Source organism: Balaenoptera physalus (genome assembly GCF_965194825.1).
Source record: "Balaenoptera physalus genome assembly, chromosome: 20".
In the NCBI taxonomy this organism is placed as follows: domain Eukaryota; kingdom Metazoa; phylum Chordata; class Mammalia; order Artiodactyla; family Balaenopteridae; genus Balaenoptera; species Balaenoptera physalus.
Genome location: NC_138901.1, coordinates 21,398,652 through 21,423,468, shown reverse-complemented (window position 1 = coordinate 21,423,468; position 24,817 = coordinate 21,398,652). Strand labels below are relative to the sequence as shown.

General features: G+C 51.1%; 3 protein-coding genes across 7 annotated transcripts; all 3 read right to left on the bottom strand.

Moving 5' to 3' along the window:
• Positions 1-952: 952 nt before the first annotated feature.
• AOC3 (amine oxidase copper containing 3) lies at positions 953-8,080 on the bottom strand. Of its 2 annotated transcripts, XM_082441546.1 has the most exons (5): positions 6,585-8,080; positions 5,874-5,996; positions 4,071-4,356; positions 3,525-3,654; positions 2,372-2,788 (listed from the first exon to the last, which is right to left on the bottom strand). In XM_082441546.1, the coding sequence occupies exons 1-5, from the start codon at positions 7,471-7,473 to the stop codon at positions 2,513-2,515; spliced, it is 1,704 nt and encodes a 567-aa protein (XP_082297672.1). In that variant the 5' UTR covers positions 7,474-8,080; the 3' UTR covers positions 2,372-2,512. The 2 variants fall into 2 exon arrangements, with proteins under 2 accessions (XP_082297671.1, XP_082297672.1); XM_082441545.1 differs by having other exon boundaries at positions 953-2,788; positions 5,874-8,080.
• A 90-nt stretch (positions 8,081-8,170) lies between these two features.
• AOC2 (amine oxidase copper containing 2) lies at positions 8,171-13,354 on the bottom strand (the record flags this gene model as incomplete). 4 transcript variants are annotated; one of them, XM_082441547.1, is made up of 4 exons in its annotated part: positions 8,171-8,818; positions 9,156-9,285; positions 9,517-9,802; positions 11,767-13,354. In XM_082441547.1, the coding sequence occupies 4 exons, from the start codon at positions 13,352-13,354 to the stop codon at positions 8,552-8,554; spliced, it is 2,271 nt and encodes a 756-aa protein (XP_082297673.1). In that variant the 3' UTR covers positions 8,171-8,551. The 4 variants fall into 4 exon arrangements, with proteins under 4 accessions (XP_082297673.1, XP_082297674.1, XP_082297675.1 ...); XM_082441548.1 differs by having other exon boundaries at positions 9,706-9,802; XM_082441549.1 differs by having other exon boundaries at positions 8,687-8,818; positions 9,069-9,285.
• A 3,068-nt stretch (positions 13,355-16,422) lies between these two features.
• On the bottom strand, positions 16,423-21,805 carry PSME3 (proteasome activator subunit 3). The gene is made up of 11 exons (XM_082441554.1): positions 21,439-21,805; positions 20,723-20,755; positions 20,534-20,596; positions 20,234-20,338; positions 18,779-18,827; positions 18,111-18,223; positions 17,829-17,897; positions 17,625-17,692; positions 17,471-17,525; positions 17,259-17,345; positions 16,423-16,664 (listed from the first exon to the last, which is right to left on the bottom strand). Exons 1-11 carry the CDS (start codon positions 21,478-21,480, stop codon positions 16,584-16,586), a joined length of 765 nt encoding a protein of 254 aa, XP_082297680.1. The 5' UTR covers positions 21,481-21,805; the 3' UTR covers positions 16,423-16,583.
• Positions 21,806-24,817: the final 3,012 nt, after the last annotated feature.

Sequence of the window (24,817 nt, the reverse complement as noted above, 5' to 3'; positions counted from 1 at the left end):
TCACACACACTCACACGCACACTCACCGCTTGCAAACACTCACGCTCTTGGTCTGGAGATGGGTTTCAAGGCAGTGAGTGTCATGTTATAAAAACAGGATGGGATGAGGGGTGGACACCAGCATTCCTTTATTCCTTTTCCCTCCAACACTGACTGTTGTGCAACTGACCATAAACAGGAGCCAAAAGGAGGTGGAGACAAAATCATAAGCATGTAATGGAGAAATGAAATTACTCAGGTCAGAGAAAGTAGAAGCATAAACTCGGTATCAGAGCCACGGTGGCCACAACACGCCTTTTTCTCCTCGGTCTCAGTCTTCAGTCTCTCCTTGTCCTCAATCTCTCTCTGTCCTCTGTCACCCTGGCTTCCACCCCAGCCTGTGTTATAAATTCATCCAGCCATCACTGGCCCTCCCTCCTGACTGAAGTCTTTCTCCCTGTTCTTTGGAACCTAGTTTCTCTCCAGCTCACTAACTCGTCTCTATCCGCTGTTCTACTGACCCAGAAGTGAACCTGGGCTTGGGGCAGGACAGAAGGTAGCAGAAGCTTCTGTGTTGGCTGTGCTCCCTGGATATGATTTCCCTCTGGTCAGAAGCTGAGCAGCGTCCGAAATCTGTTTCCTGCATTTCACCTCCTAGCCTGGCCTGGGCTTCCAGCAGGCAGAAGTCACCCCTCCCCAGTGCTTCTCATTGCCCCCACTTCTAAGAGAGAGAGAGAGACAGGGAGAGGGAGTGAAAGAGAGCAAAAGAGACATTGACTGAGGTTTAACATTTTCTTGGAGATGTACAGGCAAGAGGAGGCAAAGCAGTTACCAGAGGCCACACCCATTTCTCTGGGTCTCAAATACTTGAGAAAATTGAGTCCCTGGGGCTATCTCTTAACTCACTCTACCCTTCCCCCCTACCCCAACCCCTTCCTAAAAGACAAGTCAGTTTAAAAAAAGAAGTCAGGTGTTGTTTGGGCCCATTTATTATTTGAATAATAATAAATGAATAGGTAATACAGTCACATGGTTCAAAATTCAAATGTACAAAAGGGTATATAGTACTAAGTCTCCTCCCTCCTCTGTCTCAACTTCCTGGTTCCCCTCCACAGAGGCAACCAGTGTTACCCGTGTCTTCCGAATATGCATCTATAAGATATGAAAATGTGTATTTATATGATCCTTCCCTGTAAAACACAAATGGAAGTGCCCTATACACATTTCTGTGCCTTTCCTTGTTCATTGGAAGATTATTCCCTATAAAGAGATATAATTAGTTTTACAGCTGTGTAGTATTGCTTTGTAAGGCTGCATCAGAATTTATTTAATCAGTCTTCTAGGGACGACAGTTCTGCTGCTTCCCATCCCTGGCTATTTGTAGAGGGACCTCCAATCCAGACTACTCCCACCCACCCCTCCACAGGGACAGCCTGCCAGGGAGGCTCCACCCCCAGAGGCCTTGGCTCATTTGCATGCTCACACGTGATTGAACCCCTGGCCCTATGACTGGAGTCTCTGGTCTTCCTGCTTCTCATCCTTGGTGCCCACCCAGCCTCCCATCTTGGCTACTGCAGAGCACAGAGGGCACTGGTCACGCACAGACTTGGCACAAAATGCCCACTCCTCATTACCACTGCGCCCGCAAAGCCATCTAAAGTGCTAACTTGAGCTGCTGCTGTCTCCGTGACCATCCTCTGCCAGAGAATGCAAGGCAGGCCTACACAAATGGGCAGAAAGAACTGTGGGGAAACACATTGTGCCCCAGGACTGGGGGTGGGGGCAACTCCCAGACACAGGGACACAGACGGGGATTGTCCTCTCAAACTAGATGTCCCTTGCATTTTGAGACTTCCAGAGGTCTAGAACCAGGAGAGGAGACCAGAGGTGAGAAATGAGGGCTGAGTAACATCCCCTCAGGGCTGGGAGGGAAATCCCAGGATTTCATAAGAACAGGTAGGAACAGGAGGAGGCTAGGCAAGAGGGGAGAAAGAAAGAAGGAGGACTAGGATGAGTGGAAACATGGGCCAAAGAGCCCCTTCCAGCTTGATTCCTAGATTCACGGGCCTGGCAGGAACCCTGCCCCAGGGCCTCCTGGCGGTTATCCCCATAGCAGAGCCCCCATCCTCACCTCCCAAGTGAGGACTGAGGAGTCTCAAGAGAAACCTGGGGTGGCTAAGAAGATTTGGGAAACCCAGAAAGCAAAAATAAAAGGAAACAAAACAAAAAACACCAAAAACAGGAGTCTTCTGGAAAGTTTAACCATGACTCCAAGCTCCTGGCTGGACATTCCTTTCCTCTCTGCAAGAGGAACTTAGTAGGTCTGGGGTCAACAGAGCTGAGAGCCCCCGGTGTCAGGCATCACAGACTCAGGATGCTCCCAGAAGGGAGGGGGAGGGAAGGGAGGACGATGGGAGAAAGAGGACCCCCGGGATGTGAGGAGGGAGAAGACATAGGCTGCCCTGCCCAGTGCCCATCCCCTCCCCTCCCCACGCTCCCTGGCACTGGGGTCCCAACCACATTCCCCATCCACCTAGTTGTGGGAGAAGCCCGCGTGGGAGAAGGCAGGGAGGTGGGGGGCACAGGCCACAGCCTCGGGGAGGCAAGCCAGGCGGTTGACCTCACAGCTCCCAGCATCCTGGTCCTCCCGGAAGTAGACGGAGTCAGCAGAATCGAAGGAGGGGTCCTGGTCAAAGAAGTTGTAGGGTCGGAGGAAGAAGCCCACGCTGTTCCCCACAGTCACTGTGTTGGGAATGTCCTCTGCATGGGGGATGTGCAGGAAACCGGCTGTCACCCAGGCCACCAAGTCCTAATGGGGGCGAAGAAAGAGGATCGTGAGGTCTGGCTTTGCTAAGGACACGTCCGCCTCTCCCAGGATTCACTTTGGCAGTCCAGCTTTGCTCGAGAGGATTTTAAGTCTTCCAACATTTTTCCTACTAGTCCAGAAATCAACGCATAAATGGTCAATTTCATATTCGGAGCAACACCTGCCCCCCATCCCAGCCTGCACCCTCCATCTCTGACATTCCCCATGACATCACCATCAGCCTACACACCCCCAGAGGAATGATGACACCCACGGGCAACTTCAGCTCCTTTCCCCTGACTCAACGAGAGCTCCCAAACCCTGACAGAAGGAGGATGAGGAGCGAAGATCAGGGTTTGGGAGGCAGAAATTAACTTGGAAATTAATGCTTTAATGGTCAAGCCAGCAACAGAGAAGCTTTAGATATAAGAGATGTGGTCTTCCCTGGTCACTTCCAGCCCTCCTGAGTCCTGGGGCCCTTAAAGGACTCAGTCCACGATGCTGAGACTTAGAGAGCCATAGAGTCTTGAGGATAGGCTGGAGACTCAGCCACTGTCTGCAAATGAACTTCCAGCTTGGGAAGATTCCCTCAGCAGGTAGTGATCAGATCCACAAAAGCACAGAAGGCAGGAGTCAGCTCCGTCCTTGAGGAGATGGTTTTCAGGGACCTCCCCAAGAGAAGGTGGGGCTCATCTCTGTGTCCCCGAACCCCTCCCTCAGCCTCCCACAGCCAGCTGACCTCTCCAGCTATGGTCTCATTGTTGATGAAGTCAGCGAAGTCCACGGTGGGGGCCCAGGGGTCATTCTGATTGAAGATGCTGCTGCTGCGGGGCTCTGCCTCCTTCCGCTGGGTCACAGCCAGCTGGTACCTAGAGATGCTCTGGTCAGGCCTCCATGGTCACTAAGCCCATCCTGCTGCCTGATCATCATGGAAGGGAGCTGAGCCCATGGACCTCAGCATTCCCATCTCGTTCACACAGTCACTCTGACGCCACCCTGGTGGGTGGCCCAACATCATTCCGTGTCCTCCTGTTCATCCCTTGCCATTTCACAACATGCCCCCCCACAAACAGAAAAGATTTTTCCCACCTGGGCTTTAGCCTTCCAAGGGGACCATGTATCCACTGTGGGCCTTTGGATAACCAGGAAATCCTTTTTGAGCTCTTACCTCACTCACTCACCTCGTGTACAGTTTGAACTGAGTTCCCAATTGCCCCTCCCAACACTCCCTTCCCACTCTCATCCCCTCCCCCGCCCCACACGCATACCGCACCCCATCACCCACCTCGCCCAGCTGACGGCTCTCTCCATGGAGCTGTTCTGGGGCAGGGGCTCCCCAGCAAAGCTGACTGTCTGGATGCGGTAGCCCCTCGGGTGCCCCCACTTGTTGCTGTGATTGCTGGCCAGGTACAGGTAGCGAGGGGAGGGACCTCCCACGGGGAAGGCGGCCTGCTCCTCCGTCTCCAGCAGCTTCCGGGTCACCTGCAGCCTCTGTATCTGGTGCTTGGGGCTCCAGGGTACCGCCGTAGGGACAAAAGCCATGTCCTCAGCCCAGACCCAGTTCTCCAGTCCTGCCAGGGTGAAGTGGAGATGGTGGGGGGAAGGGGGAAAAGGGAGGACTGGTCATGCAGCTGCTCTGCCCCCTCTGGACTCTGTCCCCACCTGGCTTCAGAGTGGGGGCCAAAGAGAAAGCCAGACTGAGTGTGCCCCCTCTTCCCTCCCCTCTCCCCAAGATGTCCCAATCTTTCAGCCAAACCTGTTGACCTGTGAAATATTTCTTCAAGGATTTCATTCCTTCATCCTTTCACACTCATTAGTGGAGAGGCCTGTGCTCAGCGCTGGGGACACACTGATGAATGAAACAACGTCCTTACCCTCCTGCTCTCACAGAAGCCCCAGAGAGGCCAAGCCCTGAAGGGACTGTAGTGTGAGAGGAGCACATTCAAGATTGAAGGTTAGAGGAACACAGGTCCAGGCAAGAATAGAGGCCTTCCTGGGCCACTTTTCAGCCTGGCCTTAGAGGATGTCACCAGCAGAGATAACATGGCAGGGCATTCTAGGCAGGGGCAAAACAGGAGCAAAAGCAAAGAAGCGTGACTGTCACATGTGGTGTGACATGGGCGGGTGTGTGGCTTAAGCAGCACAGGGAAGAATGGGAAAGGCAGGCAGTAGCTGTCCTCTGAAGGGAAGGGCCTTGTAGGTCCTTCTGTGGACAGGATCCTATAGGTGATGGGGAAAGTGGGAAGCGTGTAAGGGAGCAGGCTGGCATGGGCTGGTAGGTCCCTCTGAGCGCAGGGTGAACCATGGATCTGAGAGGAAGAAGAGTCGAAGCAGCAAAGAGAGGGCTGGCGCCCACAGGGGACCGGCAGCGGGGCCAAGCGAGGGGTTGGAGATATTTCAGAGGCAGAAAAAAGTCTGGTGATGAACTCAATGTGGGGAACGACAGTGAAATGACCAGGACTCCAAGGCATCATGTAACCCTTGGCTCTCTGTGACCACCAACTCCAGGAACTATCTGGAATATTCCACAGTATCCACTCTACCCCTCACACTTAAATGTATTGTGCCCAGAGATGGAAACTCAGGGAGGAGAAAGGTCCACCTCCCAGGGAAATGTATACCCCGGGGGCATTCCACGATTGGCCTGCAGGTGCCAGGGACTCTGCAGAATGCCAACAGATCCTCCCCAATACCTACACTGCAGGCTAGACACAGATAAGCTGAAAAGCAAATGGCTGCCTCACTGAAGTGGGACCCATATAAGTGCCAGGGAGGGAAGAGGGCAAAGGGGACCCTTAGCCTGGATCCTGCCTCTTCTCTGAGCTTAGCTGTTTCCCAAGATTTTCTGATGAGGTCACGTGGAGGGTGGGTGGCAGCTCTGCACTCAGCCAATGAGCATGAGCTACGATCTCAGTAAAATTCAGCAGCCAACTCTCTCCCAACCAGCAAAAGAGGAAGCATGAAACTCCAAAACATATACTCATACTCAGATCTTCCTTTCCTGGAAAACCTCCATCAACCCCAAAGCAAATAGAGACAACCCTTCAGCCCCCTATCCGGGATCCTGGCCTCCGCCAGGATGTCTTACCTCCCACGTCCAGATCCACCTTGAAGTGGGCACTGTGGGTGTGGACCGTGCCCAGCGTGTGCTTCCCAACCTGGTTTCCGTATCTTCGGGCAGCACCAAAGAGGAACACTGAGCTGATGTAGCCTGTGGCGTGGAATTTGACTTCGATGGCCCCATTGGGGTGGAAGACCATATCCCACACGTAGTCATAGTTGAGCAAGGTCGACACAGATCTGAAGACCAGCACTGTCTCCAAAAGGCCCCCAAAATAGTGGGAATGAAAATCTGAGTGGTGTCGCCTCAGGGGCAGGCCCTGGTTCTGCTCAAACACACAAAAGGCATCATGTAGTGTCTTGGGGGCTTGGGACTCCATAAGGACCTGCCAGTCCACGTAGGTGGCCAGATAGGGGCAGTCCACCCCACGGGTCAGGGGCGTGGCGTACTTGCCCATGCCAAAGCTGCCATCCATATAGTGGGTCAGCATTGCTGCTGGGGAATTTCCACCATAGACAGCCAAGGCCTCCTGGAGGCTGATCTCGTAAGCCAGCCGTTCTCCCTGGAATCGGATGTCAAAGATCCTTGGGCCACTGAAAGCTCCGAGGCCAAAAGAGAAAGTCCACAGTGAGGAGGCCACTTGACTCCCCTGGACACTGAAGCGGGGGCCCTGGGGATGGAACTGCAGAGGGGGAGCCGGACCCGGAGGCACCTGGGACTTCAGGGACCAGGACCCACCTGTGCCGTTGTCTGGGATCACCACCACGTTCACCAGGCCGGCCTCAAACTGCTCCTCCAGATGGGCCAGACTCTCATAGTAGCGGCCTTGAAAGAACACCTTCTGGATGGTCCAGCGAGCAGGGTCCAGAGCCTTGTGGTCTACCAGAAGCTCCAAGCCTATGGGGTGCAGGAAGAACCCAGCCCCTGAGATGTTGTAGTAGAGGCCAAACCAGGTGGCCCTGTCCCCTGATTGCAAGCCACGGGGGACTGTGGTCATGGTCACCAGGTTCCCTCCTTGGTGCTTGTAGAAGCAGCAGTGGTGGAGGAGACCAGCAGCCTGGGGCAGCTCTCTGTTGAAGATCATCTGGTCTATGTCCAGGTACTCTCGCATGAGCACGGGGCGTCGGTGATAGGGCAGGGGGCCCCCGTGACGCTCCACGGTCACATCCCGCAGGTAGGAGGGCTGCGGCAGTGGCCCCACCAGCAGCTCAGTCACATTGGGCTGGGCTTGTCCGCCAAAGAAGATGATGGCCAGTGCCTCCCGGGCAGGCGGGGGGCTCCCCCTGTCCAGGTGGGCCAGGGCTGCAGCCTTGGGGGGCAGCTCCAGCTCTACCGAGAAGATGCAGTTGTCTGAGGGTCTGGCTTGAGCTGCATCCACCAGGCCTGGCCCCAGCTTCTGGGTCAGAAAGCTCATCACAGCCGTCAGCTCTTCTCGGCTCAGGTCTGCAAACAGCTGGCTCTGGCCAGGGTGTGTCCAGGGCTGGGCACTTGGTGATATGGAGGGGCAGAGGGGAGGCAGGCTGTGTTCACCACCATCTCCTCCCCTGCCAGCTAGTAAGACACACACCAGGGCAAAGATGGTGATGACAGCCAGAGCGAGGAGCACCAGGGTGGTCTTCTGGTTCATTGTCCCATGAACACAGAGACAGAGGATTGAACCAAAGTGGAGACTTGTGTTCTCAGGCCAGCAGAAGAGGGTCTCTCTTGCTCCCTGTACTGGTGGCTCCTAGACTCTGGCCGAGGTTCTCAGTATTCCGACGCAATGGAGACTGAGGATGGGAAGAGCATGGGAAGGCTGGGGAGGGGGGCGGAGCGGGCTGGGGTTGGGAGGCGGGCCTAAGGCAGGGCAGCAGTGATTTCCACAGACCTTACATGGCTTTGTGTTCCAGGCTCCAACTCACATTCTGCTCTCTGGGTCAGGGTTGGAACAGGGAAGAGCTGGGGTAGGAGGAAGGGGTGGTGGGGATTTCAAACTAATGCAGCTGACCAGCCTGAGCACAGACATGCACTGACATGCGCAGAAATGCCGGGGAGGAGGCAGCCCCTCTTTCCCCTCCGCCCCACTTCTTTCCCCTCCACCCCACTTCTTTCCCCAGCGCCCATTTCTCAGGGCCAGATGTTCCCTTTCCTGCAACTTGGAACTATTGTCCTCCTTCCAAGGAAACCCCACCCCCAGCCCTTCAGCTTCCCAAGCAGCATTTCTTGGCCAGGTCTGTCCCCCTTGCCCCCTCTCCTCCATGGCTAATTTCCTTGGCCAGCGTCCTTAATATTCTCTGGGGGATTCTAGATACTTCAAAAGTCAAAGAGAAGAAATTCAAGTAAAAGTCTTGTAATACTTTTTATTATAAATTACACACACCATCAGTTTTTACAAAATTCTATCTATTCTTCCATTTCAATGCACATGCATTAAAGAAATGTCTGGTATAACATTCACCAAATGTGAATGCTAGCTGTTTCTGAGTGGTAGGATTTGTGGTGTTTTTGCTTGAGTATTTTAATAACAATGCCATTTGTATAAATTCATCATTTTTAAAAAATGATCTGGAAATAAGAATTAACCAAAGGATATATGGGGGTTTATGTGGTAGGAGGTGGTTTCCCAAGGGTCGAGCGTCAGGGGAGCAGAAAGTGGGAACACAGAGGAAGGTACATGTCTCGGCACCCCCTCTCTGCCCCGCCCATGTCCCACCACACACTCAGCGCTACAAGTCTTGGTAAGAGAAAGGGGGCAGGTCCGGCACACAGGCCGCCAGGTGGGGGATGCAGGCCACATGATTGACACTGCAGAGCCCAGCATCCTGGCCCTTCTCAAAGTAGACGCTGCCAGGGGAGAAGATGGAGGGGTCCTCATCAAAGAAGTTATAGGGTCGGAGCAAGAAGCCAACTCTGTTCCCCAGAGTCACTGTGTTGGGGACATCCTCGGCGTGGGGGATGTGCAGGAAGCTGGCTGTAACCCAAGCCACCAGGTCCTGCAGGAAGAGGAAGAGCTGGAGACTTTGGAGGCGAGACCCAGAGAACCCCCCCCCCCAGCCACAATCCCCAATCTCCAGTCTCAGCCCTGCTTCCACCTCTGCCCAGCCACAGGCACAAATAACAGGCGTGGTGGTCCACGTGAGAAGCTGTAGGGTGGTCCCAGCGCTAATCTCACCGCCAGGAGGGATGACCCATGCTGGTCGTCAGGGAACTCCCGGGCCCCTAATCGAAGAACTGCAAACCTACCATTCCCTCCATCCTACAGCCAGGGGCCGGGCAGCCAAGACACCAGGCTTAGGGGAGCTCCTTTCCTCTGCCCCTAGGGCTACCAACCTCTCCTAAGAGGGTCTCATTGTTGATGAAGTCAGCAAAGGCCGTAGTGGGTGTCCAGATGTCATTCTGGTAATAGATGCTGCTGCTCTGTGACTCCTCCTCCTTCCTCCGGGTCACCACAAGCTGGTATCTGACCAGGAATGTTGTAGGAAGGTGGTGTCAGAAAACGTCAAGGGCCTTTACCAGCCCAGAAGTCCTTTGGATCAGGTTCTGTGTGAGACCATTCCCGTCCCATATCTACTTGGATCTGAGAAGAGGTCCAGGGGTGAATGATCGAGGTTAGTGAGTTGGGATCTTCGAGAGCTGGGATGGGAAGGGGACCAGTCCTTCCCTACCACCCAGTGCCCAGGGCCCTCCTCACCTCCCCCAGCTGAGGGCCCTCTCCATGTCGCTGTCCAGGGGCATGTGTATGCCAAGAGGGCTGTGGATCTGGATTCGGTACCCGCGCTGGTGACCCCAGGAATTAGTCTGGTTGCTAGCCAAGTAAAGGTAGCGGGGAAGGGGGTTCCCCAAGAAAAAAGCTGTCAGGTCCTCCCTTCCCAGGACCTGCCGAGTCAGCTGTGGGCGCTGCAGTTGGTGCTCCGGACTCCAAGGGGCTGCCACAGGTTTAAACACCGCATCTTCAGCTACCACCCAGTTTTTCAGCCCTGCCAGGGTGAGGGGAGGGAGAGGAGTTCCACAGCAGGTGAGACAGGTCCCTTGTTTTCTCCGTGATGCCCCCTGCACTGGCCTGACAAAGGGCAGCAGAGCTCATCAGAGACCACTCTGCGCTGGGAGCCGGGTCTGGACTTGAAGGCTAGCCCGCCTTCTTTGAACCTGCCTTGTCCAACAGTTACCACCGGTCACAAGTGGCTCTTTCAATTTAAAAATTCAGTTCCTCAGTCACACTAGCTACATTCCAAGTGCTCAATAGCTACACGTGGCTAGTGGCTAACATATTGGACAAGACAGACATATAACATTCCATCATTGCAGAAAGTTCTATTGGCACTGGTCTACCCAATAGACTTTGGACCAATTATTTGCTTCTCTGATTTCTCACTTGGTGAATAGCTACAATGTGCATAAGAAAAGCTGTTCTGTGGCTGAGCTCTATAAATGGAAAAGCACACACAGGTGGCTAATAACATTCTTCTAACTATGAAAGGGATATTTGTCTTGGAGAAGCCGGCTGGAAAAACCCAATCCCCTTCCGTGGTGCCCTGCATACTCCTCCTGGCTCTGAGACTTTGATTTTTTTCTCAATATGGCAGGTACCACTTTGTCTTTTTTACAAAGGAAGTAGATTTATATCTTTAAATTGTCTGGGAGATCCCTGGAACACTTATACTCTTTCTGCAGGTTCGGACTGCTAGGTCCTTTTGGCATGACTCATATGAATGTGCTGGCACACAGGGAACTCTCCTGAAGCCAGTGCCCCTGCCGGTTGTCCTGTGTGCAGGGGCCTGACACAGACTCTCTGGCCCACAGCACCAGCCTGTGCTGCACGCTGGTCCAATAAATGCTATTTGATTTTATGTCCTAAGACAAGGCTCTTCAATGCCAAAATGCTGGAAAGAAAACTTCAAATCAGAAAATAGTCATATTCCAAATATGTCAAAGAATAACCTAGTTAAAATGCATGATTTAAAATAGCATTTCAATCATGCTGTTTTCTTAGCTCTCTCCCCTCCACCCGCACAGCGCACACACACAGAGGCACACACACGCCATCTTTATACTCAAGAGAATATGGAAATGTTTCACAAGAAATATGCTGAGTTACAGTGCATTATACTTGGGCAGCCACTTCCTGACCCATCTCCCCCCACCCTCCTTAGTTTCCGTTAACTGTAAAATGGAGAGGGTCTGATGGATTCCTAATTTTCTTTCTGGGCCTAATAGTCTAACTTGATAAGTTAATTATTTTCTGTCCTGGACAAAAACCTGTCAGGAGCTTTAAGTCCCCTTTGTGCTTAGAGCCCTACTTGAGAAATCCCTCTCTACACTTGCAGCAAGCCTATTGCATGCCTGCCATGTCACCAGAGCCCACTGTGATGACATGTGCTGGCAGGAATGGGATGGTCCTCCCCAGGAGGCGGATGGGGCCCCTGTCTTGTATCCTCAGTTGTCTGAAATCCTGTGGAGCAGCCCCCAGCTAGCACCTCCTTTTCTCAGGCCCCAGGACCACCTCCACTCTGAGAAGCTCTTTAGACAGACTACTTCCTATCTCTGTTCAGGCCCCTGCTTTCCCCACCTCCACCGACTCTCATAATTAGGAAGAACTCAGAGCCCCAACTCCAGCCGTGTCCAGCCTCAGACAGGCAGGGCAAGTTCACCACCCACAGACAGGCTAAGGCAGCCAGCTAGTACAGCGCAGCCATTGCGTTTGGTTTCACAATTGCAGCGGGTCAGAGGGGCTGGGCGGGGGAACCCTCTCTACCTTTTGCCAAATACTCAGTAAGCCCAGTACTTAGGCTGACTGCAGTTGAATACACTCAGATCAGTCCCTGTTGTTACCACAATAAATTGTGGTGCTGGAATGCCACCCTTGCCTCTTCTGGCTTGATGTGCGGGTCTCCCTTCCCTCTGGCCCACCCCAACTCTCAATCCTCATTCCCTGGGCACTCACCTGCCACATCCAGGTCCAGCTTGAAGTGGAAGGCATGCGTGTGCACCGCCCCCAGCACTCGCTCCCCAACGCGGTTCCCAAAGAGGAGGCTCTCCTCGCCCCCGCTCAGGAAAGCTGTGTTGATGTAGCCCGTGGCATGGACCCGCCCTTCAAGCGCCCCATTTGGGTGCAATACAAAGTCCCAAATGTAGTCATAGTTGCCTACAGAGGACACGGACCTGACTATAAGGGCCGAGCCAGCCAAACCACCATAGAAATGACTCTGAAGGTGATTGTGGTGCCTGCGGAGGGGTAGTCCCTGGGCCTCCTCAAACACACACACAGCCCCCGGGAGCAGCTGGACTGCCCCTTTGCCCACTAATACGTGGATGTCCACCATGGTAGACTGATAGGGGCAGTCCACTCCCCGCACCAAGCCCCGGCTGTGAAGGCCAAGTCCATAGCTGCTATCCAGGTATCGGGTCATCATTGTCTTGGGTGAATCGGCACCATAGATAGACACACACTCCTGGACACTGACTTCATAGGCCACTCGCTCACCCTTGAACCGAACATCAAAAATCCTCATGCCACTGAACACCCCATGGCCAAAGGTAAAGGTCCAAAGGGAGGACGCCACTAGGTTCCCTTGCACACTGTACCGGGAGCCCTGAGGTGAGAACTGAAGAGGGGGAAGAGGACCTGGGGAGACCCGCGATCGCAGCGATGAGGCCCCAACTGGCAGGGGTAGAGGAACCCTAACCGCTTCCAGCCGGCCAGCCTTAAACTCCCATTCCAACTGACCCAAGTCTGCATAGTAGCGGCCAAGGTAGAAGACCTGCTGGACAGCCCAGCGGGCAGGGTCCAGGGCCCTGTGGTCCAGCAGTAGCTCGAGCCCCACAGGGTGAAGGAAAATCCCAACACCTGAGATGTTATGGTAGAGGGCTATCCAGGTGGCACGGTCCCCTGAGCGCAAGCCACGAGGGGTGGCGTGCAGAGCTGCCAAAGTGGAGCCACTGTAGTTGAAGACAGAAGCCAGGAAGACTGGTGCCTTGGGGAGCTCCACCTCTTTCAAATGCTTCCACATCTGGGCAGACTCAGTTCCCAGCACGGGGCGTCGGTGATAGGGCAGGGGGCCCCCGTGACGCTCCACAGTCACATCCCGCAGGTAGGAGGGGTGCGGCAGCGGCCCCACTACCAGCTCAGTCACATTGGGCTGGGGTTGTCCACCAAAGAAAACGATGGCCAGTGCTTCCCGGGCAGGCGGGGGGCTCCCCCTGTCCAGGTAGGCCAGGGCTGCAGCCTTGGGGGGCAGCTGCAGCTCCACTGAGAAGACGCAGTTGTCGAAGGGGTGGGCCTGAGCTGCATCCACCAGGCCTGGCCCCAGCTTCTGGGTCAGAAAGCTCATCACAGCCGTCAGCTCTTCTCGGCTCAGGTCTGCAAACAGCTGGCTCTGGCCAGGGTGTGTCCAGGGCTGGGTACTGTAGGATACAGAGGGGCAGCGGGGAGGCTGGCTGGAGCTACCTTGGCTGGTCAGCAAGACATAGGCCAGGGCAAAGACGGTAATGAGGGACAGTGCCAGGAACACGAGGACTACCTTGAGATTCATGGTGAACGCCGAGAGCCGAAATGAGAGTCCCACCAGCTGCTCCTTCAAGCTACTGACATCAAGTCAGGGTTTATATTCAGTAGGATGGATCGGAACAGTGAAAACTCCACCCTGTGGGCTGGACGGGAAATTTCTGACCTTGATTTATATAATTCTGCTCCAATTTTCTGTTCTGTGGTTTGGCTCAAGGTACCACTTCCACGTGCATAGCCTCTCCCCATCCCTGAACTCCTCCCGGCAGCACGGTCAGTACCCACTACCGATCTCCAGCATTTAGACCAGATTAGAGGGCATTTGTATATACACTAAACTCTACCTTCCACCCAGAATGGATCTGAGGAAGAATGCAAATCTCAGACACCCAATCAAGCCCCATGTACTATATGCAACCACTCTGTACTATATGCAACCACTCTAACTGTCCACTTTCCTACCTCCTGGCAGGCACTCCCCCCCCCAGTATTTCCAGGATCCACTGCCCAGTTCAGCAGTAAGCACCGTGTTCTGCCAGATGCCTAAGACCAAGCCCTTGATCTGTAGTCTCAGGCCTCTACCATCTAATTGGTGAGAAAGGAGTGGTGAAGGCCTGGGCGCAGCAGTCAGATTTGTACACCAATCGCAGGTCCCTAAGCTGTGTGACCTGAGGGGAGTTACTTATCATAAGTCTCAGTGTCCTCACCTATAAAGAAGGGATAAAACTACCCTACAGATTCATGGAGAGTAAGTGCGATCAGGCATGTAAAGTGCTTAACAGTCTGACGCGGGGTAGGCATTCAAAAATTGTCAGCTACTCGTACTGATCTCTGAAACAGAATTGAGCAGATGTTCCTCCGTTGTTCAAGACCTTAAATCTTTTTTTGCAGAGACAACAGATACCAGATCATTGGATACCAAAATGCTACTCTGCAAGGTGGAAGTTAAGGAAACTTTATTTCAGAGGGAGCTAAGGTCCTAGATAGCCCTCCAATTCATTTGAAAACCAAAAACCAGAAGTCCCTGGCATCTCCGCAAGAAACGTAAGACATTATTCAGATGGAACTTTTAGTATAGAGCAAAGAAAATGACGGGGTCGGGTGTGCCTTGAACCAGGTAATTCCCCACACACGGAACTAGAGCAACCTCTACTGGCAGTTCATGGGTATCACTGGGGAAGGAAGGAAGGCAGGAAGGAAGGAGCTGGGATCTTGTGAGGGTAGAAGGCAGCTTAGGTTTGGGAAGAGCTATCTTTCATTTAATTCAGACTGAAGACAAATGAAGGACCCACCCTTGCCTCTTGGTAGGCAGAAGCCTCAGCCTTTCCATTATTCCAGAGAAAAGAGGCAGCTCAGTTGGTATAAAGACACCCAACAGGGTGGCTGGAGGTATATGCGGAGGTGGGTGTCCCAATGTGCACACACGTAAGTGTGGGTATGTCCCTGGCCATCAGAGCATCGCACCAGGGTCTGCAGCTTTAGAAAGAGGTCAAAGTACCTGTATTTTTAATAATTTCTTGACATGGTAAAAGAATTTTACATTACGATCCAAGGGTGGTAAGGTGAGGAGGAGGGACATGGGAACAATCCAACAAACAAAAAGGGAAACTGAGAAACACATGGTGGGAGGACGGAACAGTTTTAGCTGGAAGGGGTCTGAGGGTGGGTAGGGGCATTGCCCAACTAAAATGCAATTGGTTTGTTACTGAGTACTATTCATGGGAAGACAGCATCCTAACTCCTTCTCTATAGCATACTGGGAGGAAAAATGATGCATCCAGATGGAAATATGATTGGGGGTTGGAAGACAGAGACGGGGGTAGAATAAAAGTCAGAAACAGACACAGAGAATCACCAGCAGACTCTCCAGTAGTGGTAGAATAAAAGTGGGGGTTGATGAGGGTTAACACAAAAGCTGTAACAAGTGACACCTCTGGAAGATTTGATAAGAGGCAACTCTTCTATGGTTTTGACTTGCCCAGCAGATTTCCACATACACACAATGTGTACATGCATATGTGTGCATGCACACACATATACACACAAGTGACCGCTTTCCCTGGAAGCACAAAACTATAAATAAGAAAACATTTTTCCCAAAGGGAAAACCCAGTAGGAGCAGCAGCATCTGGCCTCACAGCTGCAGACACCCCCACCCCAATTTACAACTGGCCTGGGAAGAGGAAACCGGGATTCAGAGGACCAGCCTTTGCAAAAATGCCCCGCCCCAAAGGACCCGAGTCACAGAGGAAGGGGAACCCACTACCCCTGCTTCTCATCTCTGCTTCTCATCTCTCAGTTGTCCTCCAACTCACCAGCCTCGGGCACCAAGAGGCTACAATATCAGGAGACAATGGGCCCTGGTGGATGAGGACTAAGACACCTAACACCTTCTGAACAGGGGGTGTGTGTGTGTGTGTGTGTGTGTGTGTGTGTGTGTGTGTGTGTGTGTGTGTGTGTGTGTGTGTGTGTGTGTGTGTGTGTGTGTGTGTGTGTGTGTGTGTGTGTGTGTGTGTGTGTGTGTGTGTGTGTGTGTGTGTGTGTGTGTGTGACAGAGACAGGGTTTGGGGGGTGGGCAGGGCTGGGGGGAGGGGAGGGCATCAAGTAACAGAGTAGGAAGGCATGTGTGTGCTGCATGTGTGTACGTGTGTGTATATCACGCACATATGTGTATGTGATAATCCTAGTTATAAAAACATCTAAAGCAGCTAGGGACTTGGCAGAAGGTCTAAGGTGTACCCAAAGTCATCACCAGGGCAACTGTGGCAGGGAGGATGCAACGTCCCACAGTGTCAAGGGACACTAACCTCCCATCAGGAAGAAAGGAGCTGGTCCCCCCCACCCCGCCCCAGTTCCTACAAAACACCTAGCACTCTCCTTCCAGTTCCCTCAGCTTCTAACCAACTAATCATCAAGAGGAAGAAAATACAAAGCCCAAGACACAGGAGGGAGCCAGGGAGAAAAAACACAAGTATTCTTGTGCCAACATCCTGTGCACACAAACCTGGAGGTCTCCAGAAATTAGGACAGGGGGGCGTGGGGTATTAGGGAAGGAAATAGAAGAGTTCCTGAGGCCTGAAAAAAGAGGTAAACACGTCACAGAACTACATGAGAGTTTCATTAGACTCTAACTAAAAACAGAGAGAGGTGTGATTACTACTTCCAGCCAGTTTCCCCATCACGATAGTCATGTAACAAACCAAGGCAATGTCGGTCTTGAGCCAGACTCACAGAGTCCCCTGGCCCTGGCCCTGGCCTCAGTACAGTGTCTCTGCATTGCTGCTCCGGGGCCGTTTGATCTTCTCGATATTTTTCAGGATCATGTCATGTAGAGTGACCTGGGAGAAGAGGGATCAGGGACTCACATGTCTGCTGTACCCCTACCTCACGAGGAAAATAAGACACCGCCACAAACTCCCAAGCAATCACTCACGTAACCCGGATCTCACTCACCTGAATCGGAATTCAGCATGGCTGCCCTACTACCTCTCTTATACCCCAGGCACACCTGGGTATATCCAGGGCCCAAGAGTCTAATAAATAACATTTACTGAGCACTTAACATACCAAGAATTGCACTGGGTCCTTTAATGTGTTAGAGATGAAGAAACTGAAGTTTGAGGTTAAACTTGCCCAAGGCCACACATTACAGGTAGGATTGGTTCTAAACCTAAGCCTGACTCTAACGTCTACATCTTCACCCCTATTCTATGTTGTGCCCCTTCTCATCCAGGTAGAAAGAAGGGAGATGCCCAGCTAGATACCTTCAATGACCTCATAGCTCTCAACACTCGGCTAATGGGCAGAATTTGTTCCACTCATTTTACCTCCGCCCCGCGCCCCCCATCTCAACCCCCAGAGAGTGGCAAGAAAATGGTCACCAGAACTAAGAGAAGCCAGAGCAACTGTGGGCAGGGACCAAGGTTACTTACATATTGATTCCTTAGCTCTGATATGATGAGCCGAAGGCTGATATATTCTTTCTCATCAATCTCTGTCACGGTGCGGCGATAGTCCTCCTGAGAGTGGGGCGGAGAAAAGGCTAGTTCCCACAGCCTGACTGTCCCCACAAGACTCTTCCCAGGAACAGTCACTCCTCCCTGTCCTACCACTTCCACCCTCGGCCCACAAAACCCTTACTTACCACATGGGGATATTTAGCTATTTTAGAAACCAATTTGGCTCTTGTAATATAATATCTGGAAGGAGAGAGAAGAGGAGGAAGCTGCAGGAGACCCCGGACAGTGCTTACCACCTCACCAGCCCCCAATTCCTGGGCCAAGCCCAAGCAGCCCTACCTAGATATCTGGTCCAGATAAGATGCAGCTTCACTCTCAACAGTTCTTAGTTCTGCAACTGTCTCCTCCTGAAAAAACAACTGAGTCAAAAGTCACTTCCATATCACCCCAAGGCAGACCAAAGAGAAAGGGAAAACAGAAAAGCAGGGGAGATGAGATTATCTCCCAAACCTTCCTCTCCAGTTTCTAATGCAAGCACATTACCTGAATGGACACCCCAAAGTTGTTCCCATCTTCTATCCTAGGAATCAGAAGTTGTACCCACATTTTGACCTGGAGAGTGAGGGGACCAAAATATACATATGAGGACCTCGGCCTTTTCTACTGAAGCCATGAAGTATACAATTCATGCTGCTGGGGCCAGATGTCAGGAGCACAGGAGCCAAGATAGTCTTCCAATTCCCACATCATCTCCACGCCTCCAGCCCCATATCCATCATCTTGCATAGTTCAAGCCAGGCTATTTGGGGTCAGCCCCTGCCTCACCGTGTTGCATTTCTCGATCAGCAGCCGGATCTCAGGCTTCACTTTTTCAATAATGTCCACCAGCTGCTGGTTGCTTTTTAGCATCCCATTGGGCATCACAAACACCTTGGTTCCTGGCAGGGACATGAGGAAGGTTAAATGATGTGGATGGAAGGGCAGGACATAGCACTCCACCCCTTTCTCTCTTTCCCAGACCCATGAGATGCTATGACCTCTGCCTTTTATCTGTCACAACTCTATCTATAAACCTTGACACCCCCAACGAAATAAAAAAAAGAGAACGCATGGATTAACAAATGGGTGTCTAAAGTATCCCAAAACTCTGAAGAATAAGGAAATTAAAATATGCTCTATAGACTTAATGTACCAATATTACTGAAGAGGAAAAAATGATATGGAACTGTGACTTCTGTGAAAAATCTGTGATGTGTAGCCACCTCCAACCTCTCTCCCTTGGCAGTTCACACTAAGACAAACCCTCCCTATTAACTGGAAAATTAGGTTTACAGTGCTTAATAATGACAATGCTTGGAGGACTTGGGAATGCTAACGTCTGGGAAATAAATTCAGATCCTGCTTCCTGGCCAGGAGAACACAAGATTCATCCTGCATCTCAGGGCTGCAGGCCAGGAAAGACTGGGGTGGGGTATAGTGAAGGGAGCTCTCACCCTGGAAGGCCTCTTCGCATTCATCCAATCTTCGCTTCTTGTAAGTGGGCTAAAGATACAAAAAGATGGGAATTAGCCTGCTCGACACCTACATCTCCATCATAAGCTACGCTTCGAGCAAGTTTAATCCCTTCCTCGACCCCATTATTAATTTACACTCAATTTACTAAGCACATACAAGGCTTTAAGAGAAGATTCTTGGGGCCTCCCTGATGACGCAGTGGTTAAGAATCCGCCTGCTAATGCAGGGGACACGGGTTCGAGCCCTGGTCCGGGAAGATCCGACATGCCACGGAGCAACTAAGCCTGTGCACCACAACTCCTGCACTCTAGAGCCCGCGAGTCACAGCTACTGAGTCCACGTGCCACAACTACTGAAGCCCACACGCCTAGAACCCATGCTCTGCAACAAAAGAAGCCACCGCAATGAGAAGCCCGTGCACTGCAAAGAAGAGTAGCCCCTGCTCGGCACAACTAAAGAAAGCCCGCGTGCAGCAACGAAGACCCAACACAGCCATTAATTAATTAATTAATTAATTTAAAAGATTCTTGCCACAAAGCAACTTAAACTCTAGTTGGGAAGACCAACCTTTCAAGAAATATAACAAATTAAGCAATTAGGGGGAATTCCCTGGTGGTCCAGTGGTTAGGGCTTGGTACTTTCACTGCCAGAGGCCTGGGTTCCATTCCTGGTTGGGGAACCAAGATCCCACAAGCCGTGCGACATGGCCAAATAAATAAATTTTAAAAATTTAAAAATTGAGCAATTGGGCAGGGGGGACACTATAAAAAACAGGAAAAATGAAGCACTGAATGCAGAGTTACGATAATTAAGGGAATAAGTAAAAATCCGCTGGCTCCACAAAAAAATGCAATATTCAATCAACAAACATGTATTTAGCACCTGCTATGTACTAGGAACAATGCTAGGTGCTGGGGATACAAAGATAATTAAGATAGTTTCTGCTTTCCAGAATTGCAAGTTCTATCAATGAGACAGTAATGCAGACAAAGAACAATACAGTACAGTGTCATCACTGTTATAATAGAATGTGGATATATAGCTGATAAAGACTAGGCACTAAAGATACAAAAAGACTAGGACTGCAGTTACACAGCAAGAACTGTTCATTCCATAACAACACTCAAGACACTGAAACGGGTAAGAAAAGTCTTGCCTAGAGCCCTGGGGACAGACCAGATCACCTGAGGGAACCTGCAGCTATCTGTCCTATTTTTAAACTCACTCTAACAGAGTAGCATTAACATATTCACTTCATACTACAAATGAAAATCAGGATCTAAAGGGGGTGTACTTTAGTTATAACATCTGTAAGAATCCTCATTCCCAGATCCAAATCTCACTGTTCCCTCTGTATATGTTCAAACTGAGCAGGGAATAAAGAACAGAGAACCTATTGCTTCCGAACACAAAGATAAATATAGGACACTTACACCGTCCAGTCCATCATGGCTATTGGTGAGAAGAATGGGGTCAGGGACTGGGAGATTCATGTCTGAGTGGATCTGAGTTAGGTCATGGATGTTTAGGATTGGTTCCTGAAAGAGAGAAGCCCACCCCCAAAACATTAGTTTTTTCAAGATGAACAAAGAAGTATTTCATTTAAAGGGCAAGAAATGAGAGCGCTTTACAGTACAAAACAAAACAGAATTAACACATGATTTGTCCCATTTGACAGAAAGACGGGGGGCAAAAAAATGGGGGAATCTGAGGAAAAGAAAAGCGTCTCTCACCTTCAAAAAACTATCAAGTTCTAACAATTTCTTTGGGAAAAAATTTGCCACCAAGTCTTCTGCCTAAAGATGAGGGAAAATACAACCGAATTAGTAACTGTGGGAGGAAGGTCTGTCTCTACAGGTATCTCTCCTCTAGGGAACTCCCGACTATTAACCAACACTCATTTTTCTATTTATTTCACTCACCTCACTTGTGATCCGCTCCCTGAAAGAATCAACCTAAAATTAATAAAGAAAGCAATTCACTAAGAGTAAGTCAGTACCTGGCAACAGAAGTATGGGCAGGATGGGGAAACCCAAATCCAACTGTCTTCCCCTCACCTTGTAATTGTAATGAGAAGCTGAGAGGCCCCCAGACTGCAAATACTTTCTTTTTCTGAGGATCCATTTCTCCATCTCAGGAGAGGGAAGCCGGGCTTGAGGGCAGCACCCGCCTGTCTTCCCTCCCTCCCTCCCTGTGTCTGAAGCTGTCTGACTTTGAGAGCAGACAAAAGACAGGTAGGTGGGGGAGGTGTGAGCTCACAAACGTGTCAACCACCATCCAAACCTGGCCCAGTCTACGAGGCAGGCATGATGCCAAGGGCAGGGGCAGCAACAGCGCCCGGAGGCGGGGACGCTGCTGGGCTGGGGGACTTCCAGCTGTCACTGGCCTAAAGAACTTAAGTCCACCACGTGTCCGCGGAGGTCTCCCCGGGCTCTCCACTATTAGACGGGGTACAGAAGGCCATCCCATATTATCCTCTCCCCCGATGCCGTTCCGGGAGTGGGGGGCTGGGCTGAGCCGAGCGGAAGCTCAGGGCTGGTGTCCCCAGGGAGACAAAGACGCCATGGGGAGTGGGTAGCCGGTCAGACTGCTCGGGGATCGAAGCGAGGAGTAAGGAGGCCCAGGCTGGTGCCGTTACCTTGAGCTTCACTTCCTGATCCACCTTCAGCAACGAGGCCATGGCCGGGCCGGGCCGTGTCCGCTCCGCTGGAGACCGGAGGCGCTGTGGGCTCCGGGGAGGGCGTCAGAGGCAGGCGGGAATGTCGGCTGCTTTCGGGACGCAGCCGCCCTCGCTGGCTCACTCACTGCTCTCTCGCTCCCTCCCTTCGTGCCGGCCGTCCGTCCGTTCGCCCGCCCGCCCGCCTGCTGCCTGTGCGTGCTGCCTGCTCCCTCTCTCGCTCGCCCTCCCGGCTTTCGCCTCTCACGCCGGAAGTTACATCACAGCCAATCGCCGGGAGCCCGGCGAGGATGCGCACATGCGCTGCGCAGCCGCGCTGAGGTTCGGCTCGGGACATTCTTATCCCCCGGTTCCTGTGCGTTCTACGGGTGAAATAAAAGAGAGTGCGGCCAAGGGTGGTTTAGTGAGATCTGAGGCTCAAAGAGACTCGGGGATTACTTGCTTCTCTGTTATCCCGGCACTCGCCTTCTCCGAAGGGACCTTCGGAGCCGCTGCCGCCTCGAGCGGGGACCCGACCGATGACGCCGTCGCGCCCCAGTGACGTCGGCCTGAGGAAGCTTGACGGTCCCCGCGCTAGGTTTGGGGCGTCTAGTCTGTGATTTCTGCCGCATCCTCCTCTTGGCCGAAGCTCTAGTGTTAGGCTGGAGCCTAACAGAAGACAAGTCCTGTTGCACCAGGCTTCCCCACCTTTCTCTGCCATTTAGCCACTTAATCTCATACACTTCCAGACCTCAGTGACCAACTGCCTGATGGATGGGCAAATTGATGCCTGGAGGCCGGTAGTGCTTGTCCAAGGCTACACCGTGTTTCCAGAAAACCCAAGACCAGAACTCAGATCTCCTAACTTCTAGGGCAATGCTGTGTCCATTTTTCTCATGGAAGGCAGAGACTCTAACTCTTAATTCACCCACTCATATGGTCTCTTTTTTTTTAAAGTTTGATATGTTCATATCACCGCCATTTATTTATTTATGGCTGTGTTGGGTCTTCGTTTCTGGGCGAGGGCTTTCTCCAGTTGCGACAAGCGGGGGCCACTCTTCATCGCGGTGCGCGGGCCTCTCACTATCGCGGCCTCTCTTGTTGCGTAGCACAGGCTCCAGACGCGCAGGCTCAGTAATTGTGGCTCACGGGCCTAGTTGCTCCGCGGCATGTGGGAGCTTCCCAGACCAGGGCTCGAACCCGTGTCCCCTGCATTGGCAGGCAGATTCTCAACCAGTGCGCCACCAGGGAAGCCCCCTCATACGGCCTCTTAACATTGGTTATTTCTCTCTAAAATGGACTAGGCTCTGAGACAGCAGTGTCTCAGAGGCTAAAAATAATGTCACTTACGTAAATTAAAATCTTCTAGCAGCCACATTAAAAAGTGAAACAGGTGAAATTAGTTTTAATCATATATTTAACCCAGTTTAACCAAATATTATCATTTCACCATGCAATCAATATAAAAAATATTAATGAGATCTTGTACATTCTTTTCTCATACCAAGTCTTTGAAATCCAGTATGAATTTTACACTTATTGCACATCTCAGTTCAGAGGAACCACATTTGCAGTACTCAGTAACCATATGTGGTTAATGGCTCCTGTATTGAACAGCACAGTTCTGGGAAATCAAAGGTAAACAAGACTCAAGTTCTCTGGTCTCTTGGGACTTAATACTTGGGAAAGACTCCAGAAAGTAAACTGACAACATAACTGCAAAATTTGATAAATGTTAGGGAAAAAATGACTGACATAGAGAATGCCAGGGGTCTATTTTAGTTCAAATGGCCATGAAAGGCCTCTCAGATGAAGTGACAAGTTATAAGGGTGTAAAAGGGTTAGCTTGGGAAGAGTGAGGGGAAGACCCTTCAAAGGTATGGGTGCAGCACAGGCAAATGCCCTGGGGAAGGAAAGTGGTTGTCCAGTTGAAGAAATTTTTTTAAAGAGCGTATTTATTTATTTATTTATTTATTTATTGGCTGCACTGCCACCAAGGATCAAACCCGTGACTCCTGCAGTGGAAGCGTGGAGTATTAACTACTGGACCACCAGGGAAGTCCCAGCTGAAGAAACTGAAAGACTAGTTAGTTAGTTGGGGGTGGGAGTGGGCTGGGGAGGGTTGTTAGGAAACAATTTGGATTAAGTGCAAAGGCAGGTCATCTGATTTACATTTTATCCTGGGCACACCTCTGTGTTAAGAGCAAGGGAGGGACTTCCCTGTGGCGCAGTGGTTGGGAATCCGCCTGCCAATGCAGGGGACACGAGCCCTGGTCCAGGAAGATCCCACATGCCATGGAGCAACAAAGCCTGTGCGCCACAACTACTGAGGCTGCGCTCTACAGCCCACGAGCCGCAACTACAGAGCCCGCGTGCCTAGAGCCCATGCTCCGCAACAAGAGAAGCCACCGCAATGAGAGGCCTGCGCACCGCAAAAAGGAGTGGCCCCTGCTTTCCGCAACTGGAGGAAGCCTGGGCATAGCAACGAAGACCCAACGCAGCCAAAAATAAATAAATAAATAAAGTTATAAAAAAGAGCAAGGGAGATGGTGGGAATACACAGTTAAATGAAGTGTGACTGACTATGGCCTCTGGAATCAGAGAAACCTGCCTTCAAATCCCACCTCAGCTCCTTACTAACTGTGATATCTTGGGAAAATTACTGAAATGCTGAGTCTCAGTTCCCTCATCTGTAAAATGGAATTTTAATTATTATTAATAAATAGTATGCAATTTTGTAGGGTTGTTATGAATATTGGAAATCACATATATGTAAGAGAAATAGCACAGTGCCTGGATACAAGGCAGGCACTAGATAAACAGTAGCCATTATCAGATAAGCTACCTGTTCATGCTTAGCATGATAAGGTTACTCCTTAAACTGTAATAGTTATTATCAGCCCCATTTTCAGACTCAAAGTTCTTTTCCACTTATTCAAGACCACATACAACATAGCCCATACTACCCATCTTGTGTATTAACATCTAACGGTTTTCCCCCTTTTACCCCTGCTTTCTGTTAACACTTGTCCCTAGTAACTTTTCAACTCTGATCTGGAACATAACTTCAGGAATGCTTTCCCAAATTAACTACATCCTATTTTAAGTGTGCCATTACCCTGCATTTCTTTCAGAATTAATAACTTCAGCTTATGGAAAAGACTCTGACAAGTACAGGTTTCTGGTAACTGACTGTACTGCTGAACTGAATGAATAAGCATTTTCAGAACTCTGATGAAAAACTGATGAACTCATAAAAGTGCTAACAAAAGATCAAGATGAAAAAAAAACAATTAATTACATGGGACTGAGTGAACTGATGAGGATGAGTATAATTTTTGTGACTTTCTGTCTGAATTAA

Excerpts from the sequence above, each read along its gene's own strand:
- AOC3 (XM_082441545.1), bottom strand. The coding sequence starts at position 7,473 with ATGAACCAGAAGACCACCCTGGTGCTCCTCGCTCTGGCTGTCATCACC. Across the intron at positions 4,357-5,873 it reads GGTGGATCTGGACGTGGGAG|GACTGGAGAACTGGGTCTGG; the intron begins GTAAGACATCCT and ends TCACCCTGGCAG. Across the intron at positions 2,789-3,524 it reads ATGAGACCATAGCTGGAGAG|GACTTGGTGGCCTGGGTGAC; the intron begins GTCAGCTGGCTG and ends CGCCCCCATTAG.
- PSME3 (XM_082441554.1), bottom strand. The coding sequence starts at position 21,480 with ATGGCCTCGTTGCTGAAGGTGGATCAGGAAGTGAAGCTCAAG. Across the intron at positions 20,597-20,722 it reads GGGAGCGGATCACAAGTGAG|GCAGAAGACTTGGTGGCAAA; the intron begins GTGAGTGAAATA and ends CCTCATCTTTAG. Across the intron at positions 20,339-20,533 it reads AACTTGATAGTTTTTTGAAG|GAACCAATCCTAAACATCCA; the intron begins GTGAGAGACGCT and ends TCTCTCTTTCAG.